General features: G+C 46.0%; 1 protein-coding gene and 1 non-coding gene across 3 annotated transcripts; both read right to left on the bottom strand.

The window, feature by feature from the left end:
• Positions 1 to 1,466: 1,466 nt before the first annotated feature.
• On the bottom strand, positions 1,467 to 20,400 carry PPP1R8 (protein phosphatase 1 regulatory subunit 8). Of its 2 annotated transcripts, XM_008694537.2 has the most exons (7): positions 20,239 to 20,400; positions 18,299 to 18,359; positions 12,998 to 13,151; positions 11,474 to 11,694; positions 9,533 to 9,677; positions 5,124 to 5,188; positions 1,467 to 2,903 (listed from the first exon to the last, which is right to left on the bottom strand). In XM_008694537.2, the coding sequence occupies exons 1-7, from the start codon at positions 20,292 to 20,294 to the stop codon at positions 2,550 to 2,552; spliced, it is 1,056 nt and encodes a 351-aa protein (XP_008692759.1). In that variant the 5' UTR covers positions 20,295 to 20,400; the 3' UTR covers positions 1,467 to 2,549. The 2 variants fall into 2 exon arrangements, with proteins under 2 accessions (XP_008692759.1, XP_040475033.1); XM_040619099.1 differs by lacking the exon at positions 12,998 to 13,151 and having other exon boundaries at positions 20,239 to 20,257.
• LOC121099865 lies at positions 16,640 to 16,805 on the bottom strand. Its single transcript, XR_005831606.1, has one exon.
• Positions 20,401 to 21,232: the final 832 nt, after the last annotated feature.

Genomic DNA, 21,232 nt, shown 5'->3' with positions numbered 1-21,232 from the left:
TCCTTAGCCGATGGCCCATGGGTGGACATAGGACTCTGGGGAAACCTGCAGTCACTTCTCCTCCAGAATGGGTGCGTGTCCCAGGCCGGGGAGACGCTGTGTCCCACAGCGACGTCGTGCTCGCTAGGGTGATGAGAGCTGCCAGCCCCATGGTGAGCACGGGGGCTTATCCACCTGTGGCCCATCTAGAGCCGCATTAAGGCCGAGAGACAACTGACCCCTTTCAGCAGTGCTCGCGTCTGAGAGAGACTACAACACGGCTGCAATGACTCAGCAGTATGGTGTCACGGGGGCCAGGTTCCCACGCATACACACCTCCTGACATCAGGGAACTACCAAATGAAGCCAGCCCTGTTCCACTGAAGTCAAACAGACCCTTACCGGGAAAGGCAGAGCTCGGCGGGCTCGGACGGTCTCTGCCGGGCCTCCTCCGAGACGACACTGCCAGCTCCCCCCGCAACTCAGATTCTGAAACCGACCATGCAGAGTAGCTCTCTCCAGCAAAGGTTTACTTTATTTTCTAAACTAGATCTAAGCCCTTTAACGTAACTTCCAGTGAGTTGCTCGGTTTGGAAAACTTTTTTTAAACTTCAAAACAAACCTAGCCAAGAACAGAGCTGCGCCTGCCAAGCACGATGGTGCGCCGCCCACGGGCCAAGCACACCCGTCGCCTCCGCTCATCCTGGAGGCTGCGTGAGCCGCTCGGGCTCTGGATTCAGACTGGAGTTTCGCTACAGTGGGATCATGGGCAAGTTCGTCTGTTTTCTCACCTGTGAAGTGGGGATAAAAACAGGCCCCTCCTTAGGGCTATGGAAACAAAATTACTTGCTGTAAATGGTGGGCAGGAACGGTCACCTTCACTACAGCAGGAGGGAGGTGTCCTTGTGAGACCAGGACCCTCGTTTTTATAGAGGCCGGCTAAGAAGTCAACTTCTTACACAGCTGAGATCTTCCGGATCCCCGTTCCTCCGCAGGCTGCTCCTGCCCCCAGTCCGCACTCTCAGCCCAAGGGGTCTGGAAGCTACCTGGCACCTTCCTCACAAAGCCACTCCCTGCATGGGAGGTCCTGCATGCAAGACACGCACACTGGATCTGAACTCTGGCTGAAGTCCCCTACCAACCTCCCGACGCGAGCAGCTGGAGTCAGAGCGCGGGCCACCAGGCCCAAGCAACGCCCACCGGGGGCCGGTGCCCCGAAGCCCGGTCTCCCCACGTCCATGGTGCGGTTCTGCCTCCTGATGAAGGCCAGCAGCCACCTCTTAACCCACTTTGCTCGGTGAGGCTTCAGTCTGGGGACTGGAATCTCTAATTAGAATTTCCACATTCGGCACGAGGGGGCATCTTTACTGGCGGTAATGAAATGGGGCCAGAGTATCACTGCCCAAGCCCGTCAGCTGCACCTCTGACCAACGTGCTCTGACGGCGACGGGAATCCGTGATGGCGACCGAAGCACAGACTGCGCGAATGACAAAAGTTACGTTTAATTTACAATGTAATAAAGGTTACAGGTAAAAAGCTACACATAAAGCGTGAAAAGGCCTATTACACAAATGTACAAATCTCTGTACAAAGCTCATATCACTGTTCGCTACCTCCGTGTCCGGTGTTTGTTAGCTGGGCCCAGTCCTGGAGCTCCGGGTTATGAGAGCTCGCAGTAAAGGAGGGGAGAGCCTCTGAACCAACATTTAAAAATGTCCTCTTAAAGACATCAGTTACTTGCAAAGTAAAATCTTTTCCTTTTTAATTGGAACTGCTGCTCTATCTGGTCATATCCTTAAAAATTGCCTTCACAACACACTTGAAAAGGAAAGCCAGGCTTTAGAGAGTAGAGGACAGTACTCTGGAATCAAACGAGAAACTTCGGCAAGTGGAGTACTCACGTGTGACAAGAGAAACAGGTAAAGTTCCAACGATACTGTAAGTTTCCAACTACCCATCCGTGTCTATGGCACTGGTCACAGATGAAGGAAAATCAAAATGCTCTCATTCCAACAGAAAGGACAAAAGAGAAAAAAGCCTAACTACTGGACCTCAAAACCAGTGACCTAGGCAAACATTTCTGAGTTGAAACCTTAGCTTAACTGAAGAATTCTAAACCCTCTTCTGATCGACGTGGGATCCATGGCAACCCCTCTGCTATCCGGGACTTGCAGGGACAGTCAACAGAAACAGGCTGCTGGACCCACAGGCCGGTGCCACGGCTCTAGAGCCCACCTGAGGGCCTGGAGACCCCCCAGGGTATGTGACTTTAAATCAAAACGACCCGAGAACGAGGGAGAGAAGAAAAAGGAGGTGATGGAAGGCCTGGAAAAGAGCCAGGGCAGCCTACTTAGCAGGAAACATGAAACACTGCTCTACACTCAGTGTTCTGAAGACAGGTCTTTATGGGATACTCCCCAGCTCTAATAGTACATGGTTAGGGCCCCAGGAAACATTCTGAAAGACGAGACCGCACACATGGAAAGTTTTTCTCCCTAGTTCATTAGCTCCCCCTTCACCCTTCCACCCAATTCCCACCCAATCCCACCCTTCTCCATGACCAAAAATATCAAATCAGTAAGGAAGGTGTGGGCTTCTTGCCCGGCCAAGCCTCTTTTGCATATTTCTTTTTCTTGGGCTCGTTGACGGCTTCAGGGTTATAGACTGCAGGGTTTGGTGCAGGGTTCATGTTCACTGCCGACGGCACGACGGGAGTCAAGTCCACGTCAGGCGCGAGGTTCGGGTATGGCATGGGCAAGCCACCGATGAGTGCTGTCCCGTGGATGCCGTGCGGCTGGGAGCCGGCTTCACTGTGTGTGGGGGGCAGGCCCCCGTAGAGTCCTCCACTGAATGCAAAGTTCTGCATGCGCCTGCTCCCCGATTCCTCCAGGCCCAGGGAGCCAGGGCCTTCCACCCGCTTCTTCTGTGGTTCATAAGGAACAGAGGAAGCAAGAGGTGAGGCACAAGAGGGTGTTAGCCAGCCTTTTCTATCCCAGCCCTAGAAAACTCAGAGAAGGCCCCCAACCGTCTAGCTCGTTTTGTTTCCCAGACAATCTATTTCACTGTCCTGAAGCCTCAGGGTTTGAAGAGACCGGACAGTCGTTGTCTAACGTGATGGCTCCCAATACTGCTCCCCGCAACTCACCATCCTACATCGCACTGAGAAAAACAAGGACGATGTGTGAGCTTTTCATAAAGTAAAGCCTATTCAGTTTAAGTGACTACGCTTTCTTCTGCAGTCTTAGCCTCCCTCTCTTCTGATGTTAAAATACACTTTTAGGAAGCAGAGGTGTTAACAGGTGGTAGTAAGTATTTAAGTAAAAGTTAGTGTCTTCATATTGACCACCCAATTTTTGAACATTAATCTGAGAGCAAAACAAACCTATAGTGATGGAAAGTGGTCTACTGGGTGCCTGGGGCTAGAAGGAGGGGAACTGACAGCAAGGGGACACAAGGGAACCTTCTGGGGTGATGGAAATCTATATATTAAGAATAGTGGTGGTTATGCACATGCATACATTTGTCAAAACTCAAACTATACACTTAAAATGTGTGTATTTTATTGTATGTAAATTATATCATAATAAACCTGACAAAGTAAAAATATCTACTGGTTTTATACTTTTTTTTTTTTTTTTTAAGTAATCTCTACAACCAAAGTGGGGCTCAAACATGACATGGAGATCAAGAGTCACGTGCTCTACTGACTGAGCCGGCCTGGTGCCCCTTGCTGGTTTTATACTTTTTGTGGGGGGGTGTGGTGGTGGTGAAGGGAGAGGGAGAGAGGGAATCTTAAGCAGGCTCCATGCCTGCGTGGAGCTGGACACAGGGCTCAACCCCACGACCCTGAGATCATGACCTGAGCCAAAATCAAGAGTTGGACACTTAACCGAACGAGCAACCCAGGAGCCCCTGGTTTTATACTTTAATGACAACAGAACATTCCAAAGGAAGAAGCAAAAAGAGAGAAAAGAGCTCTAGGAGAAATGTGACATGAATGCTATGTAGATGCAGAGAAACATTCTGTCTCGTACTTTTTCACAAGGGCTTGTGAAAGTTCATGAAAGATCCCCCTCAACCCTCTACGCCTTTTGGATTAAAAAAGACTAACCAAAAACTTGACATAGGTAATCAATCTAGTCTAATAGAGTCTAAAGTTTTGTGTTTTTTTTTTTTTTAAGTAGGCTCCACACCCAGCATGGATCCCAACTCAGGGCTTGAACTCATGACCCTGAGATCCAGACCTGAGCGGAGATCAAGAGTTAGACACTTAACCGACTGAGCCACCCAGGTGCCCCTAAAGATTTTTTTTTTTAAGATTTTATTTATTTATTTGAAAGAGAGCGAGAGAGAGGAAGTGCAAGCACAAGCGAGGGGAGGGGCAGAGGGAGAAGCAGACTTCCACTGAGCAAGGAGCCCGATGAAGGGCTCAATCCCCCGACCCTGGGATCATGACCGAGCCAAAGGCTGACACTTAACCAACTGAACTACCCAAGCATCCCTAAAGACTTTTTTTTTAAATAAAACTTTCGATAGCACCTTTGACCAGCATTTACCAATCACTTCTTGAATATCTCTAATTCACAGGGATCTCACTACTTAAAGGGGCCATCTGCTCCCTTTGGACAGTCTGAGCGGTCACATGTTGAGCAATCAGAACATCTCTGGAACTTCCACCTTCTGGCTCTTCAACATACTCGATCTTGCAGCCTAACCCAGATCCGGGCTGCCCTTCCTATCTGTGCCATTCCCAATCACAAAACAAAGGCATGGCCAAAGCTGGAGGGGCCCTGCAGAAACTCAACAATGCCTCTTCCTCGCCTAAGAGCTTACTTGGAGTCAGAAGGGCAAGGCGAAAGCAAAGTGGCTCACTCTGCACCCTGCTGGGACGTAAACTTACAGACTCCCAGCATACCACAATTTACGCGCAGCATTGAGCTGGCTGGTCACCTGCAGTCTTTCTATGGCATTCCAGGATCCCCTAGATTCAGGTGGAATGAAAGTATTTCCACATGATGAAAAACAGAAGAGCAAAAAATGTTTTAAAATGAAGCACACAATTAACACTTACCTACACATGAAAGAGTGGGTTTTTAAACCAGACTGTATGGCATTTCAAACACTGTTACAACGTGCTTCCTACCTTGACTGGGACCACTGCAGTCTGCACCATGTTCCGGAAGCGACCAACCGAGGGGTCCACATCCTCTGCAGAAGACACGAGAGACGGGTTAGTCTGACTCTGCTGGAGAGATGAAGGGACTAGGGCCCGCTGCAAACAAGGTAATCACAACTCACCTTAAAACAGAGAAGTACAGCTAACGCTCAAGTGCTTACTGAGGCTGGCATGGTGTTAAATCCTCACAACTCCCTGAGGCGAGTACTACTACCATCAGCATCTAACAGACATGCTCAGGCCTGGAGGGGTAAAGTGCCTGGTCCAGTCACCCTGCTGGGGAGTGGAGGGACCCGGGTTTGAGTCCAAGCAGCCAGAAATAGGCCTGGGCTCCGGACCACTGCGCGGTACTGCCTTTCCCAAGTTCTTTCTCATTCCATATACGTCCCTCTTTGAAGGGAGAAACCAAAGAGCAGATTTTATCAACCCCACGCTAGTGATAAAACAATGACACGTGACACATGGGAAGGGGTCACATACCACGTACCTCGCCGGTGCCCGCTCACTAGCAAACACCAGAAATTAGGATTCAGGCCCAGGGCTTCCAAGTTCACCTGGCCTTCTGACCTGAACAACCACATACAATCAAGACTTACTAAAGGAGCTGAAGCCCCCTTCAGGGGCTTCCAGGGAGGGTGGAGAGCAGCCCCCTTTTCACAGGTCACACACACGTTATCGGTTCTAGCCTCATTCACTGCAGGAATAAAGTGCTAAGACCAAGGAAGGGACGTGCTTGCAGTAACTCTCCCCTGCCTCATTTACTGGACATCAAGCACAGAAATAAAGAGCAAGATACTGTCCTTTCCACCTTTAAGAAGTTCACAGCTGAAAAGCCAGACAGGCTACAACACAGTGGAGGGGTGCAGGATAGTGTTCCTGGAGCACAGAGGGGACAACGGGGCTAGATCACCTGGGATGAACAGGACCTTTCTCGCTGAAGGCTGAGGGTCTGGAAACAGGCAGGCAGACTTACTATCATTACTAAAAAAACTACTCCAAGCCCCCTTTTGTCTAAATATAGTGGTGGGAGGGGCGCCTGGGTGGCACAGCGGTTAAGCATCTGCCTTCGGCTCAGGGCGTGATCCCAGCATTGTGGGATCGAGCGCCACATCAGGCTCCTGCATCAGGCTCCTCCGCTAGGAGCCTGCTTCTTCCTCTCCCACTCCCCCTGCTTGTGTTCCCTCTCTCGCTGGCTGTCTCTATCTCTGTTGAATAAATAAATAAAATCTTTAAAAAAAAAAAAATATATATATATATATAGTGGTGGGAAAGGAACTGTTTCCCTAATAGGGGCGTATATATCCTTTTAAATGCATGGAGGGTGCCTGCTATTCAAAGAAACACTCCTGTGAATCCCTTTGGAAAACAAAGATTCATTATTTAATTAATCCCTGGTCTATTTAATAAGTCTGGTTTTTCGCATACTAGGGTGACTGCAAAGAATACACCCCGGCATTATGTTCACAACCAATCTTTGCTCAGTGAATGAAGAAATGAATGACTTCTACGCAGAAGAAAGAAGGAAAGATATCTAGGCTCGTTAGGAAAGAGATGAGGTTTCTATAAAAGGCATCCATACCTTTTTTCTCGTCCCCACAGGTGCCCTGTTCCAATCGTCCCTTCAGCAAAGCAAGCTAAATGAAGCAAAAGAGCAACGGGAGCCCAAGAGGGGGAGCTCACGGGGTATGCCCCCCACGTGTGCAACAGGCCTGCGGAGGGCCAGAGAACTCTCCGGGGGACCCCATCCTGTGCCATGCTGTCTGAACGGTGCTCGGGCCTCTCACCCTCTCCTCATCTCTACCCATTCCACTCTAAGAAAGAGGATACACCCATTCCATGAGATCTCTGCTCCTTCAAGATCTACCAATAAGTTCCTCACAAATAAGCCTACTTCTGGTATAGGAACGGTTGCAAGGATAAAAAGCAAAAGCGGTGGTTGATGACGGTGGGGATAATGGCTACCATTTGTCAAGGGCTTACTGAGTGCCGAGCACTGATCTAAAGTATTTGTACGTATATTAATCATTTAACCTCCCCACCAATCCTGTGAGGCCGATATCTGTCACACGGTCAAGGTCACAGAGCTACTAAGTGAAGAGGTCCATTTCAACCCCAGGTCCTCCTTACCGCGATGCTAGGCTGGTCTGAATACACATTCCGCTCCACGGCAATGATTTTCTTTTTCCTTTTTTTTTTTTTAAAGATTATTTATTTGAGAGAAAGAGGAAGAGGAAGAGACAGCGTGAGCACATGAAGAGGAGGGACAGAGGGAGAGAGAGAGGGAAACTCCAGCCGACTCCACGCTCAGCACAGAGCCCGACAAGGGGCTTGATCCCACAATCCTGAGAACACGACCTGAGCCAAATCCAAGAGTGGGATGCTTAAGTGACTGAACCACACAGGGGCCCCCCAGGGCAATAATTTTCAAGGAGAAAAACAGCAGAGCAGACCCTGACTTCTAAAAGAGATTTAAAAGAGTGACTAGTCCAGTGATTCCCAAATTGCTGGCTGTTCGTCAGCACAAAAAGAGCTTGTTTAAAACCACAAATTTCTAGGTCCAACCCCTGGGAATTCTTTTTTTTTTTTTTTTTTTTTTTTAAGATTTTATTTATTTGACAGATAGAGACAGCCAGCGAGAGAGGGAACACAAGCAGGGGGAGTGGGAGAGGAAGAAGCAGGCCCATAGCAGAAGAGCCTGATGTGGGGCTCAATCCCAGATCGCCGGGATCACGCCCTGAGCCGAAGGCAGACGCTTAACCACTGTGCCACCCAGGCGCCCCAACCCCTGGGAATTCTTATTCAGTAGGTTTGGGGGCCCAGAAATAAGTTTCCCCAATTGGTCACTCAGCCCCTGCCTGAACATTTCTATTGGGCATTCATGGCTTGGACAGTAATCATCTCTACTTCACACACCAAACGAATGCCTGGATCTTTCACAGGCATCTTTTTAATTCTTCTTCTACATATAAGAAGGATTTGTTGTTGTTTTTTGTGCTGAGCCAAATACTTGATACTCACTGGCTCTGGCTTTGCCTACTCCTTCCTCCCTAAGGTCAGCCCTGAAAATGGCCAACTACAGTGGCCATGCCTCCTCAAGCATGGTTCCCCTACATTCCCAGCATCTGGGGGACAGTCTTCCTTGGCTGTGAGTCTCCTCCTCCCTCAGGACTACATAGCACCTTCGGTGTTGAGGCTGTGCTCGCATTTGGTAACCTGTCTGGGTGAGTTCCGCTCAGAACACAGGTGAGTGGGGTTACTGTCCCCTACTCTTCTACTAATGCAATTTTAAACTGCAACTGATTAGTTTCCACATCCCCCTGATGACTCATTCAATTAACTAAACTCCCTCGATCTTTTTTTTTTTCATGAGCTGTCACTGGAACGGTTCTTCTCCATTTAAATAATTGATATTTTGAGGGGCACCTGGGTGGCACAGCGGTTAAGCGTCTGCCTTCGGCTCAGGGCGTGATCCCGGCATTACGGGATCGAGCCCCACATCAGGCTCCTCCGCTATGAGCCTGCTTCTTCCTCTCCCACTCCCCCTGCTTGTGTTCCCTCTCTCGCTGGCTGTCTCTCTCTCTGTCAAATAAATAAAAAAAAAAAATAATAAAAAAATAAAATAAATAATTGATATTTTGAAAATAAATGCAGGACCTGAAAGTTATTCTCACTGTACTTCATTTGGGAAGTAAAAGCAACTTGTTAGTTTGGGATCCTTGTTTCCATCCACTGAGACTGATTTCTAACAAGGTTTTCAGAATCTCGATTCCATCCTCATCAAACAAACGACAGCTTCTGGCTCGGTGTTATCTACCTACCAGAGTACCTGACATACTATGTGAGGCCAAGAAACGGATGCTGAGTGATGGAACAAATGGGTGAACTTGGTGGCCTTCCCATAAAGAGATGCTCTCACCTTGCTGACGTTTCCATACAAACTCTATACAGTACTTCCTACAGAGAGGCAAGTCTTCAGTGCAGTTAATGGTGGCAGCAGAAGGCTCTCCAATCTCGGAGTTACCAGTCATACTCAGAATTCCGCAAAGACAGTAATGCTCTAGTCTGAGGTAAGACAACAAACAACTCTACTTCAACCTCCACTAGGACACAGACCCGCTGGATCAGCAGGTGGGAACCTGGCTCTGTATGCTCAATTACACGGGCCCTTCCTTCGTCTGTCTCTTTCACACTGCAACTGGATAGCGCTGGAGTGTTCGAGGGTACTCCACTGATGACCTGCAAGAACTCTCTTTCCTTGATATAGCGCTGGTTATCCTACACCTTGTTGGGAAACATTACAACCAACCTACACATTGTACTCACTGCTCTCTGAGATCACAGCTTTTTCATCGGAAGAAACCAGGAAGACACCTCACCTGGATTGATGATCTCATCATCCTCGCTGAAAGTCACCCGCGAGTTCTTCCTCTTCCTCTTTGGTCTCTGAATGTCAAGATTCCCCTCCTCAATGGTCAGGGTGGAAATCCGCTTGTTGTGGGCAGTGTTGAACTCTGTCAGGTTCTAGGCCAGGGTTCACACAAGACAGACAGGAGTCAGTACACAGGGAATCTGACAATTATAGAGCTAAACAAAGGGCAGGAAGGCTTTAGGAGCGAACCTTAACCACCCCAGGCAAACAAGATTCTCTTTTGTATTCAGAAAAGATTGCTGCCCTTAGCTACTATTAACAAGCCTCTTTTGACAAAACATGGAACATCCTCACTGACTGGTGGGACAGTGATGATCACAAGGAGGTGAAGAACCTTCAGTTGGGAACAGGTCATCTGTGCAAATATCCCTGAGGTGAGGCTCTGTGTTTTTGGGGGAAAGACTATCATGTCTTTACGCTGAGAATGAAAGAATGTGACTGGGAGGAACTCCATGAACTGTCTTAAGGTAACGAAACAGAGATGAGAGAGGGCAACTGACAGCTTCTTCCCCAGCAGCCCTCCCCACTGAAGCTCAGAAAGACAGGGCCAGTGCACTTAATAGGAGGCATTAATAGTTTGTCACTCCCCGTCCCTGTGTATGGCCCCATTTCTATTCATAACCACCCATCTATTTCAATGATTAACTTGGCCTTAGCACTGCTGCCTGCCTCTTCCCAATCCCCTGGCCTTATTCCAATCTGCACTGCAGTCTGAGACACTCCAAATGTCTTCAGAATGAAGACCCAGGGAGGACCTAACAAACTAAACTTAAAAGACAGGGAAGCAGGGAAGCAGCGTGGGGGAGAGATGGGTCAGAGTGACTCGCAGCATGGCGCGCGGCTATGAGGCTCCTTCTTTAGAACAAAATAACTTCTAAATGCTAAGATTTCCTTCATGCTTTCTTTCCTCAGGGCTGGGAAACTGCCTTGCTGAACAAGAGGTAAGTGCATGAGGGCGGGTAAGACACGCTGGCATTTGGTCTACCTGAACAGAGCAGTCACACCAGTGCAGCCATGGACACGTTAAGGACAACAGCCGCATCACAAACCACTGGGGCTAGCCTCTAGAAAAGGACAACTTTAGCACTTTAAAATAACATCTTTTTTTTTTTTTTAAAGATTTTATTTATTTATGTGACAGAGAGACAGCCAGCGAGAGAGGGAACACAGCAGGGGAGTGGGAGAGGAAGAAGCAGGCCCCCAGCAGAGGAGCCCGATGTGGGGCTCCATCCTGGAACGCCGGGATCACGCCCTGAGCCAAAGGCAGACGCTTAACGACTGTGCTACCCAGGTGCCCCTAAAATTACATCTTGGAAAATTCATGGCCTTCAGGGCAGCTAGGCCCATAGGAGCAAAAGCAGTCTAGTTCTACTCAGAGATTCTTAGGCTGTTTGAATCATATCCAAAAAAGCAATGTAAGTGAACTAAAGCTTCAGTCTCCCTAAGCCTGTGCTGTCTAACCGAACTTTCTGGGTGATGGAAATGTTCTATATCCTTGTCACTCGATATTGTAGTCCCTAGTCACATGTGACTGCTGAACACCAGAAATGTGGTTAGAGCTACCGCACTGGACATGGCAGCTCCAGAAAAGTTTAACTCCCAGCCTTGGCTTCTAACACCCAGTGAAGGTGCACAGACGACCACGAAGGTCTGACAGGAACTCCTCGCCAGGCTCGGCTGGACATAACCAAACCCACACGGTGCAGCTGTCCCAGGTGCGTCACATGTGGCCACGCTGTACTGGCAGAGTGGCAAAGACCCACTACCGGGCTCAAGAAAACCTCCTGATGCTAAGTCACTGGCATGTCGAGCTACACAGAGCAGCTCCATACGGCAAAACCCAGAGTCCCAAAAGACACAATAACACCGCAGACAGACGTGGAATTACATCAAGCTCAGTCTCCTCCTCTGGAAGCCCCAGTAAGCCCTTGAGCTCATCGTCCTCTCCACCCATCTTCTCATCTCCCTTCACAGCTGACGGCAGTGTCTGAGGCTTCTCACGCAGAGTGTAGGCCCTTGTGGATGCGCCAAATGAGACTGTAGAATCGATGGGGATTTGCTGAGGCTTGTGAGGTTCCAACCGAATGTGACCCAAGAAAGTGCCGTGTGCTGGGAATAACCAAATCAGAAATATAAGAGAGAAAAACAGAAACAAAAACCAACCTGAGTTGTAGGAGGGCGAATAGCTCCTCCCAGCACATCAGTTTTGCTTTTTAAAATGAAAACAGCACTGGGACCACTTTGGGACCTTGTCATAGGTCACAATGAAAAGGAAACTCTTCACTGAGTCTTGAATCTCTTCAGTGGATTTCTTACACATCTCCAGACCTGCTGTTACCCCATATAACAAAGACCACTGCTTGCTCTCTGCTGCCAGACAGGTTTGGCTTCATTCTGGGTCCAGCAGGAATGGCTCCAACCCAGCAACAGCCATGCCCCGCAAGGCAGAAGACAGGCATTGCTGTGGTCTGACCTCTCCAGCCCCAAGTGTAAGGAACATAAGAACTTCTGGCCTGGTGGCGGTTTTGTTTGGGTTTTTCCCAGGACAATAGAGGACGCTGGCTGAAACGGGTGCAATATGAATGCCAAGGCAAGCCAAAATTCTACTGGAGAGTCTCAATATTTTTCCACGTCAGCATTCTGCATGTTATAAAATGGAGAAAAAAGATAAGATAAATTTGCAAGTAAGTACTTGTGAGACAAGGCTCTCCAAAGCCATTACATAAGCAGATTGTGTGTGTGTAGGGGAGTGTGCGTGTGTGTGTAGGGGAGAAGGAGTAGTTCATGACCAGCCCAGGAGGCTTTACACTTTACACTATACTGATACATGGGCAAAATGAACAAACTTCAGAGCCCCATGCAGTTACGTCTCAGGTGCATTTCTGGGATGAACTTTGGCAAAGATGAAAATCTTATTCAGAGTATGCTCGTGGAATTAAAATTGGTATTGTTAGTAGTCAAAGCAAAATGTAGCTGGAATAAAGAACCCATTATAAAAAATTAAATTTTGCTCAAAGCAAATATTTTTTTAATGTCTTGCAACACTACTCTAATACATTAATGGAGCTTTTTGTGGCTTCTGCTTAAACCGGACCACGATTTTATTGTGGTCCTATAAACACCTGAATACCCACAGCCCCTGGTTCCTGGGTACCGTTTTTTTGTTCTCTGTATATACCTATTGCCCTTCCCAGGACATGACTCCCCAAAACCCTCTTCTCTCTCTAATCATCGATTATTTCAGGAAAATAGGAGATATCACAGACAGAGAAAAGAGCTGATTTAAAAACCAAACACAAGCTTCTTCCTTGATGAGCAATAAAACATGATTTCAAAACTATAGAACCCAAAGAGCATTTTCACATTGTCCCAGAGGGAATGTGTGAAATGGGATGGGATGTGAGTTACTTACTACTGTTGAGATCTATTAGGAAAACTCTCTTCAGATGCTTGTGGTAGACCAAGGCAGCGTGGACCCGAGAGCAAGACTGGTGGTCAATGGTAAAGTCACACAAATCAGGGTTTCTCCCAAATAAGTAATACTTCTTCTCATCAATAATCAGTTTCTAAATAAATATTAAATTAAATATTACTTAAATCTTGTTTCAACAGGGTTTAGCAAAAATTCTTCCAATCTAGTAAGTAGAGAATCTCGAGTAGATAAAATTCCTTGCCAAGGTGAAAACAAAATTATTTCCCACTATTCTTCAAGATAAAAAGCTCAGAATAATTTACTAGCATTTTTGGGAGGCGGATGGCAGTTAATCTCCCCAAATGCAGGGGTTAAATGTCTTGTGTTGGTATGAAAAGAACTTTTCTTAATTCTATTAGATGAACACAGCCTGTGGGAGTGGCTGTCTTCCATCCATTGGAAATTTAAGATTTCACTGGATCTTAATTTTAGGTCAACCAGGAAACAAGAAGTACAAACATGTCTACAAAGTAATAAGACTGCTGTTCAAAAAATCTACATTCGAATGAAAATTAACAATTGGTGAGGAAAGGAAAGGGTATAAACACGTATGTGTGTTCTAATCATGCTGCCATAGCCCCAAAGTGTTTTTGGAACCCTCTTTAGGAAGTGCAATTACATTAGCTATCATTGTACGAGTACCTAAAGCTAACTTCACTGGCCACAACAAAGTATTACCCTAAGTTAACTCTAAATGAGTATTCGCTGTGTCCAAACATAGACCTACTTCATGGGGCAAAGATTTTCTAAGTTTGGGGAAGAAGGGTATCGGGATTAACATTTATTGACAGACTATTTACTGCTGGGCATTTTAAGCATGACCTCATCTAATTCTCAAAACGACACTGTGAAACAAGTATCACCTCTATTGTTAAAGACAAGAGAACAGATGGAGAGAGATGAAGCCACTCATCCAAGGTGGCCCAGCTGGTTAAGTAGCAGAGCTGGGATTTGAACTCAGGTGTGAAGGACCTGCGATGTCAATATTGTAAACAATGCGCCATAGTCTGAAATAAGTCTAAGAGAAGAACTCTAAAATGCTTCTAGACACTGCTATGGCACTAAAAAGAACCCAAAACTATAGAATGCCCCAATATAACAGCAGAAAAGGGGATTTCACAGACAAGCAAACTATTATTAAAAAAAAAATTATGAGAGAAGGAGCTGATGTAGCATTGTTAACTTTTGATTTTGCCAAATAAGGACATTAAAAAAACTGTCACCAATTAGTATCATCATAAACATTTTATAAAAGAAAGATCATTTTAACACCAAATAAGTATGAAGGGTAAGGATAAAGGACATTCTTTGAGCTCATTTTAGCTTTATGGAACACTCACAACACTGTCATTTTTTTTTTTTTTTAATTTTTATTTAAGTATTCTCTACACCCAATGTGGGGCTTGAACTCATGACCCCGAGATCAAGAGTTCCACACTCCACCAACCGAGCCAGCCAGGCTCCCTATCCTCATCTTTCTTTTAATCCTGAATCAGTAGAGCCTTTGCTGGTTGGTTGTAGACTGGGTTGCTGTAGATGAAAGACTCTAGATAAATTACTGCTAACACTTCTCCCAGTTCTACAAGTCTACAACTTGACTGCTCAAGAATGTGTTATGTCTTCCCTTTACACACAAGGTCTCCTTAAGCTCTAGTTCACATTTCACACTACACACCTCCCAAAGTCCCCAAGAGAAGATAGCACAAAGCTGAGCAGAGAAATAGTCAAGTTAGTATGGTACCAGGCTAGGACTCAAGAGGCTTAGATTTCATTCCTGGCTGTGTCACTGAACTCACAGTGGGCCACTATTCTCCCCTGTGCTTTAGGGTTCCCCTTATGAATCCAGAAATATATTCCCCACTGATACTGCAGCAACTGCTGAGCACTTGGGCGCCATACACTGTGCTAGGTTTCCTGCTATGTCACTTTGTTTCCACACTCACTCTGTGCGGTGGGCAGGTACTTTCATTCTTATTTTTATGATGACGAAATTGAGGCACAAAGAAAGTAATTAACATATTCAAGTTCACACAACTAAACATAGCAGTTGCCCCCTTATCCACGGGGGATACATTCCAAGACCCCCACTGGAAGCCTGAAACCTCGTATAATACTAAGCCCTATACAGTGTCTTTTCCTATACATACACACCTATGATAAAGTTTAATTTATTAATTGGGCACCGTACGAGATTAACAACAATAATAAAAGAGAACGATTATAACAATATACTGCAATAAAAGTTAATGTGAATGTGGTATCTCTCTCAAAATATTTTATTGTACTATACTCACCCTTCTCGTGATGATGTGAGATGATAAAATGCCTACGTGATGAGATGAAGTGAGGTGAGCGACACAGACACTGTGACACAGCATCAGGCCACTACTGACCTTCTGACAACATGTCAGGAGGATCATCTGTGCCAGTAACTGAAACCGTGGGAAGCAAAACCGCGGATAAGGGAGGACACTACTGTATCTGTAAGCTGGATTAGAAATTCAGGTCCGTCTTATTTCAGAGCCCAAGTTCTTTCAACCACTACATTATATATTTTCTTCACTCTGCCTACATCAAAAAAATGCACCATAAGGCAAGAAACATTTTAAGAAGTGAACAAGAACTATGGGTCACGTTCTTAATTTTTCTCTTAACTATCACTTAGCCAGTCTCTTTCAAGCTTAGCCTTAAGGCTCAACTGGTTCAAGCTAGTCTAGGTATGTGGGTCACCTCTGGGAAACTCTGTCTGGCAGTGCCCATCTGCTGTTGGCAGAGCTTGTCCCAGGCCCATACCACGATGGAGCACCAAGATTTAACAACAGCTTGACAGCTCAATCAACCATCCCCGTGTCATCCCTGAGTTTTAAGATTTGGGTTAAAAATAAGACACTGATTTAGAACGGAGAGAGCCCTGAGATTTCAACATCTTGTTCTTTCCAGGTACTATCTGTGCAGACTAAATCTCATGGCATTTTTCATTCATATTTATATGCACACAGATTATGTCTGCACAAACTTAAATTTGTTAACTACAGTGCTTGTAGGCTGGTCTCAAGGAAGCAATATATAAGATCACCCACTCCTGGGTTCTAATATAACACTAACCAAATTTCTGTAATTCTAAGGTGCCAAAGACATATCAGAGATTTAGGTGTTTGGGGGGTGGCAAAGGAGAAAGGGTCTCCAAATTAAAGATACACATTCATTATTAACGGTATCTCAAGGGACGCCTGGATGGCTCAGTTGGTTAAGTGTCTGCCTTTGGCTCAGGTCATGATCCCAGGGTCCTGGGATCGAGTCCTGCATCAGGCTCCCTGCTNNGCAGGAAAGCCTGCTTCTCCCTTTCCCTCTGCCTGCTGCTCCCCCTGCTTGTGCTCTCTCCCTCTCTGTCAAATAAATAAATACAATCTTCAAAAAAAAAAAAAGGTATCTCAATGACAGAAACATTCAAATATATGGGGGTAAGTCTTAGAATCAAGGAAATGTGTTAATTCTTGGACAACGTCAAGTGAACAAAATAATGCATTGGTCTTTCAATAGTAACTAACACCACACTTTCTAATTGTGCTAATACCACTACTCAGTTGTGCCTCTGAGTTATAACTCAGAGTGTGTCTTTACACACTGGGCTTAAAAGACTCATGGCTTTTGTTTTAATATTGCACTTCTTAAACCCAGCTATCACAACACATCACAAGCCTTTGACACAAGGCTAGGATATAGATAGCTCGGCTAGTATCAAGTGCTGCCTAAATCCTTAAAAATAAGCACATCTTAGGTCTACTTCTCTCAGAAACAATACAGTGATATCTAAGGATTGTAACTTGACAATCGTATGGCAACTTAGCATACCTAAGAGCACTGAAAGACAGAGAACACAATCAGTTAATGGAAACCAATAATCAGAGGGATGTTTGACACATTAGAGTGCTCTGAAAATATAAATTATTTCACAAAGGAATGTGATATTAACATTAAGGCTTATGCCTCATTGTCTGTTTCTTCCAACTGCAAACTGAAGATTTACTAAATTCTAGTACCAAAATAAATTCCTATATGTCTTCAAAGCTTCACACTATTTAGAAACAATATTTGGAACAGTCTATAGCAAAAAACGCTTCACAGACCTTTTAGCTAAATTATTTCCTTGAATGATCTGGATGTTTTGTAACCTTTAAGACAGAGGAACCCAAGACAAAAGGCCTCTATAAGTGACTGGCTAAGGGCATGATGAATTAACAGAATTCATCACAATTCATGCCTTAATACTTTGCAAAACATCTGGGTCTTCTTCAGGAGATCTCACAGATGGTTTTCAACCATGGAACATCTTGATTTTTATTACACACACCAAAGAAAACCAATTGCATTCAATAACGGGGCCTCGAACCTAAATTCTATCTAAGCAAACATAAAATTGCCTTAAGACATGGAGACTCACAACTCCATGGTCATAGTGGGCTTAATCTCCACTTCTTGGTAAGTAAATGGTACCATAAGGATTAAAAAACGTATACAACCTAAAGCTAATCAAAATTCATGCTCTCTTCAAGTTCCATGTGGTGTTCATTCAAAACTCGTATAAAAGCTGGAATTCTGCTAAACTTTTCCTGTATAGTACTTATTTCAATTATAAGCATGTAATTTTTGTGTGATTATGTTTCCTATCAGAGAATTTGAGGACAGGAACCACGTTTTGTTCACTGTTGTAGTCCCTCTGCTGAGCAATGACTGGCACACAGTAAGCATTCAATAAGTGTTTTGAATGAATGAATGAGTTTCATCACCGTGCCATTCTCTTTTTTGAGCAAGTGTCTTAGCTTACTACACTTCTTTGAAGGGCTTGGGCCTGAATTGCATAAATGCAACTTAAAAGTGAAACGCAATCTACATCATTCACTTTCTTCTTCAGTTACTGCGTATCTTGCAACTTCCACACGACTCCGTGTACTCAGAGAGAGAGAATTCACCAAGTCGAGTCTGATGGGGACCCATAAGCCTATGATCAATTAAAACCCTTCATTTGGAAGGTGAGAGAAGTCACAAAAAACTGAGTGTCTGTGGGAGATACCAGGTTTGAATGTGTTATATCACCATGTGCTTTTAATAGGAAAAAAAAATCAGGATGAACGAAAGTAGCATTGCTGGAAAACAAAGCACAGGAGAGGGGGTGGAAAAGTGAGTCATTGGCAAAAATGTTTAGTGTGACGAGAAAAAAAAGGAAGACATGTATTTCCATACCTCAATTAGCTTGTCTCCTTTGACTACATCCAGATGTAAACCAGGTGGGGGTTTACCTGCCCTGAAAAATAAGAGTGAGAAAAGCATTTTCAGGATGAGTTTGTAAATGCCATTTACAATCACTGTCCCATTCAACACTGCAGCTCTTCGACCAGCCTATAATTAGTTCATGTTCAAGCAGAAATGTCATCTACTTCACTGTTATTACAGCTCCTTTCTACATTTGACACTTCCCCAGTGATTCAATTGCTCTAAAACAGACTTTACTGGATCTGTATTTAGAGCAGCACCAAAGAAACCTATATTTTAACACTGGATATCAACCTCAGAGAAAAAGCAGCACAGAGAGTCCAAGTACCATAGCTGGGGTAGTCTGGTTACTTGGAGTTTGAATCTAAGATTTACCACTACCACTAATACCCTATAAAGGTAGAATAAATCAGCTGGTGTTTGGGGCTGATCAAGATTAGTTTCATCACAGAATAAACAGAGGGTACTGTCCTGAGCTCTGAGACCAAATCAGAGGTACATAATTAGGGAACTAGGGCAATCCAAAAGCATGCCCATAAAACCAGGTGCCAATAAATACAAGAGATGTTTGTTACAGGTCTTCCTACACTGGCATGTTGAAGGGAACTGTTCTCTATACTCCTTATAACACCATTCATGGGGGATACATATACGTCAAAGCACCAAACAGTGCCTGAGACATACCAGACTCTGAGGAAATGGTAAGTGATCTCAAATAGTCTCTTCTAACTGTAAGTTTACAGTCCTCGTCCAACTTCTGAAATCAGTGCAGCAAGGGACCAAAATAGGCATACAATTTGTAGACTGAAACAACTGGGTGCTACAAAAATGCAGAGGGACCCAGAAAACAGCCCCACTTTCACCTGTTTCCGGTCTTTGCTCCTTTTGAGTCTGAAGAAAGAACAATCTTGCCAGAGCCCCTATATTTGTATACACACACACACACACACTGCATCCTCATCGAACTGAAGATGCAACATAGTCATCTCACAATCCTGCCCCAGCTCCTCTACAGCAGTTGCTGAAAGGGCAGTGCGTTGGACAAAAGCCCATTTTGTACGGAAAACAGGGAAAGGAATGTTAAACGCTACATCCACAACATGCTTTCTGAACTCCTACTATGTGCCTGGCTTAGGCCTAGGAGCTGGAAACACGAAGATGAATCAGACCGTCCTTGCCCTTGAGGAGCTCAATATAACGGGAAAGAGAAAGGAACAATGCATAAACTGTGATGAGCTACCCCCGAAGCAGCTCTAACTCGGATGGGTCTCTTTGCAAGGCAATTCATATGTATTCATCTTGTACCCCGCTCAAAGACTAAATTAAATTATTCCATTATTCCCAAGAGCTTGAGAAGGGTTGAAAGGGGTTCCTCCCAACAATTACTGATGCCCACTTGTGCCCGGCTTCGAGGTGGGTCAGAGCCGTCCCTGCCCTCAGGGCGCTTCCAGTCTGCGGGAGACAGAAAAGTACCGCACGGGAGATGCAGCAACGACAGACGGATGCGGGGCACTGAGCTTGGGCTGGGGCCGGGAAGCGGGCTCGTGCGCGCTCGGGACAGAGAGCAGGGGGGCAGGTACCGTGCTCCACAAGAGCACCAGGCACTCAGTCAGGAGTTGAGGTAAGTTCAGGGCCAAGGCCCCAAAGCGCCCCGGCAACCGGCTGATCGCCCAAGGGACTGCCTAAGCGAGCACCTCAGAGCCCCCAAGTCTGGGTTTCCTCAGTTTCTGGGCCCGGGCTCCAGGCTGCCGGTTCCTCCACACGCCGCTCGGCCCGACGGACAGTTCTCCCTCAATCAGTTCCAGGGTCTCTAAGCCGTTCGGCTTCTTGCGAGAAATGAGCCGCCCTGCCAGTCCGGGCCAAGCCGGGCCGGGCCAGGCCACTCCAGCCCTGGCCGCCCCGCCACTCACCAGGTCGGGCAGTCGAACAGCGGGAGGCTGGAGCCGGAGTTCGCGGCTGCCGCCATCTTGCGTCTCCCCCTCCCATTTGGCGGGCCCTAAGCACGCCGGGAAACTGGAAGACCCAAGGGTAGAGGCGGCATCCCAGCAGTCTGTGCGTACGCGCGAGCGCGCGCACGTACACATACGCAGGCTTAGGACGTGTTTAGTGGCGGTGGAGACTGGGATGTGATTTTTTTTTTTTTTTTTTTTTTTTTTTTTTAAGTTTTTCTTCGTGTTTTGAGACAGCTGGCCTTCTCTGGAAGAGTCTCAGGAGAGTAGGGCTTTCGTTGGCCGGGAAGTGTCTGAGGAAAGGGGCTTGTAAGGAGGGGCATCGGTCTCTCCTATGTTCTCCTCCAGACACGCCCCTGGGCTCTAAAGTCTTGGGACCCTGTATTTGCCCCGGGCTTGCACCAACAGCCTTTCCACCCCAATTTGGAGATAAGCTAGAGGGCGGAACTCAGAGAGTGGAGTGATCATTTTCTCTTCTAACGGCCCTCTCCTTAGAGCTACGTGCATGCTACTTATATCCGCTTCCTAATCCAAATCTGGGTTTGAGGATTTCTGTAGATGATCTGGGAGGCTGCTATAGGGGATCATCTGGTTTGTTTATGAAAACTGGACAGACTGCAGCAAAGGGCGGATCCAATTCGAAGGCAGACGTCCAAATCTTAAGTGTGCATGAATGAAATAGTTAATCAAGCTGTGGCCCCTTTGGATTTTAAAATTTTGATCACGGTGATTAAATAGTGCAAGGAGGCATTAGAATTCAGGCCTGCCATAGGCCTATGGTGGGCTGAAAGAGACCAATAAATAGCAGGGCCTCTGATTGTAATGGCTTTATTGAATGCTTACTTTTCTGTGCAAGTACGTGTTTTATATGGATCACCTCATTTAATCCTCACAACACTTGTTGAGATAAGGTATTCCTGAGGGGAGGCTCAGAGAGATTGAGTTACCCAGTCTC

Source organism: Ursus maritimus, unplaced genomic scaffold (genome assembly GCF_017311325.1).
Source record: "Ursus maritimus isolate PB19 unplaced genomic scaffold, ASM1731132v1 scaffold_32, whole genome shotgun sequence".
In the NCBI taxonomy this organism is placed as follows: domain Eukaryota; kingdom Metazoa; phylum Chordata; class Mammalia; order Carnivora; family Ursidae; genus Ursus; species Ursus maritimus.
This window is presented reverse-complemented; position numbering and strand designations above follow the sequence as displayed.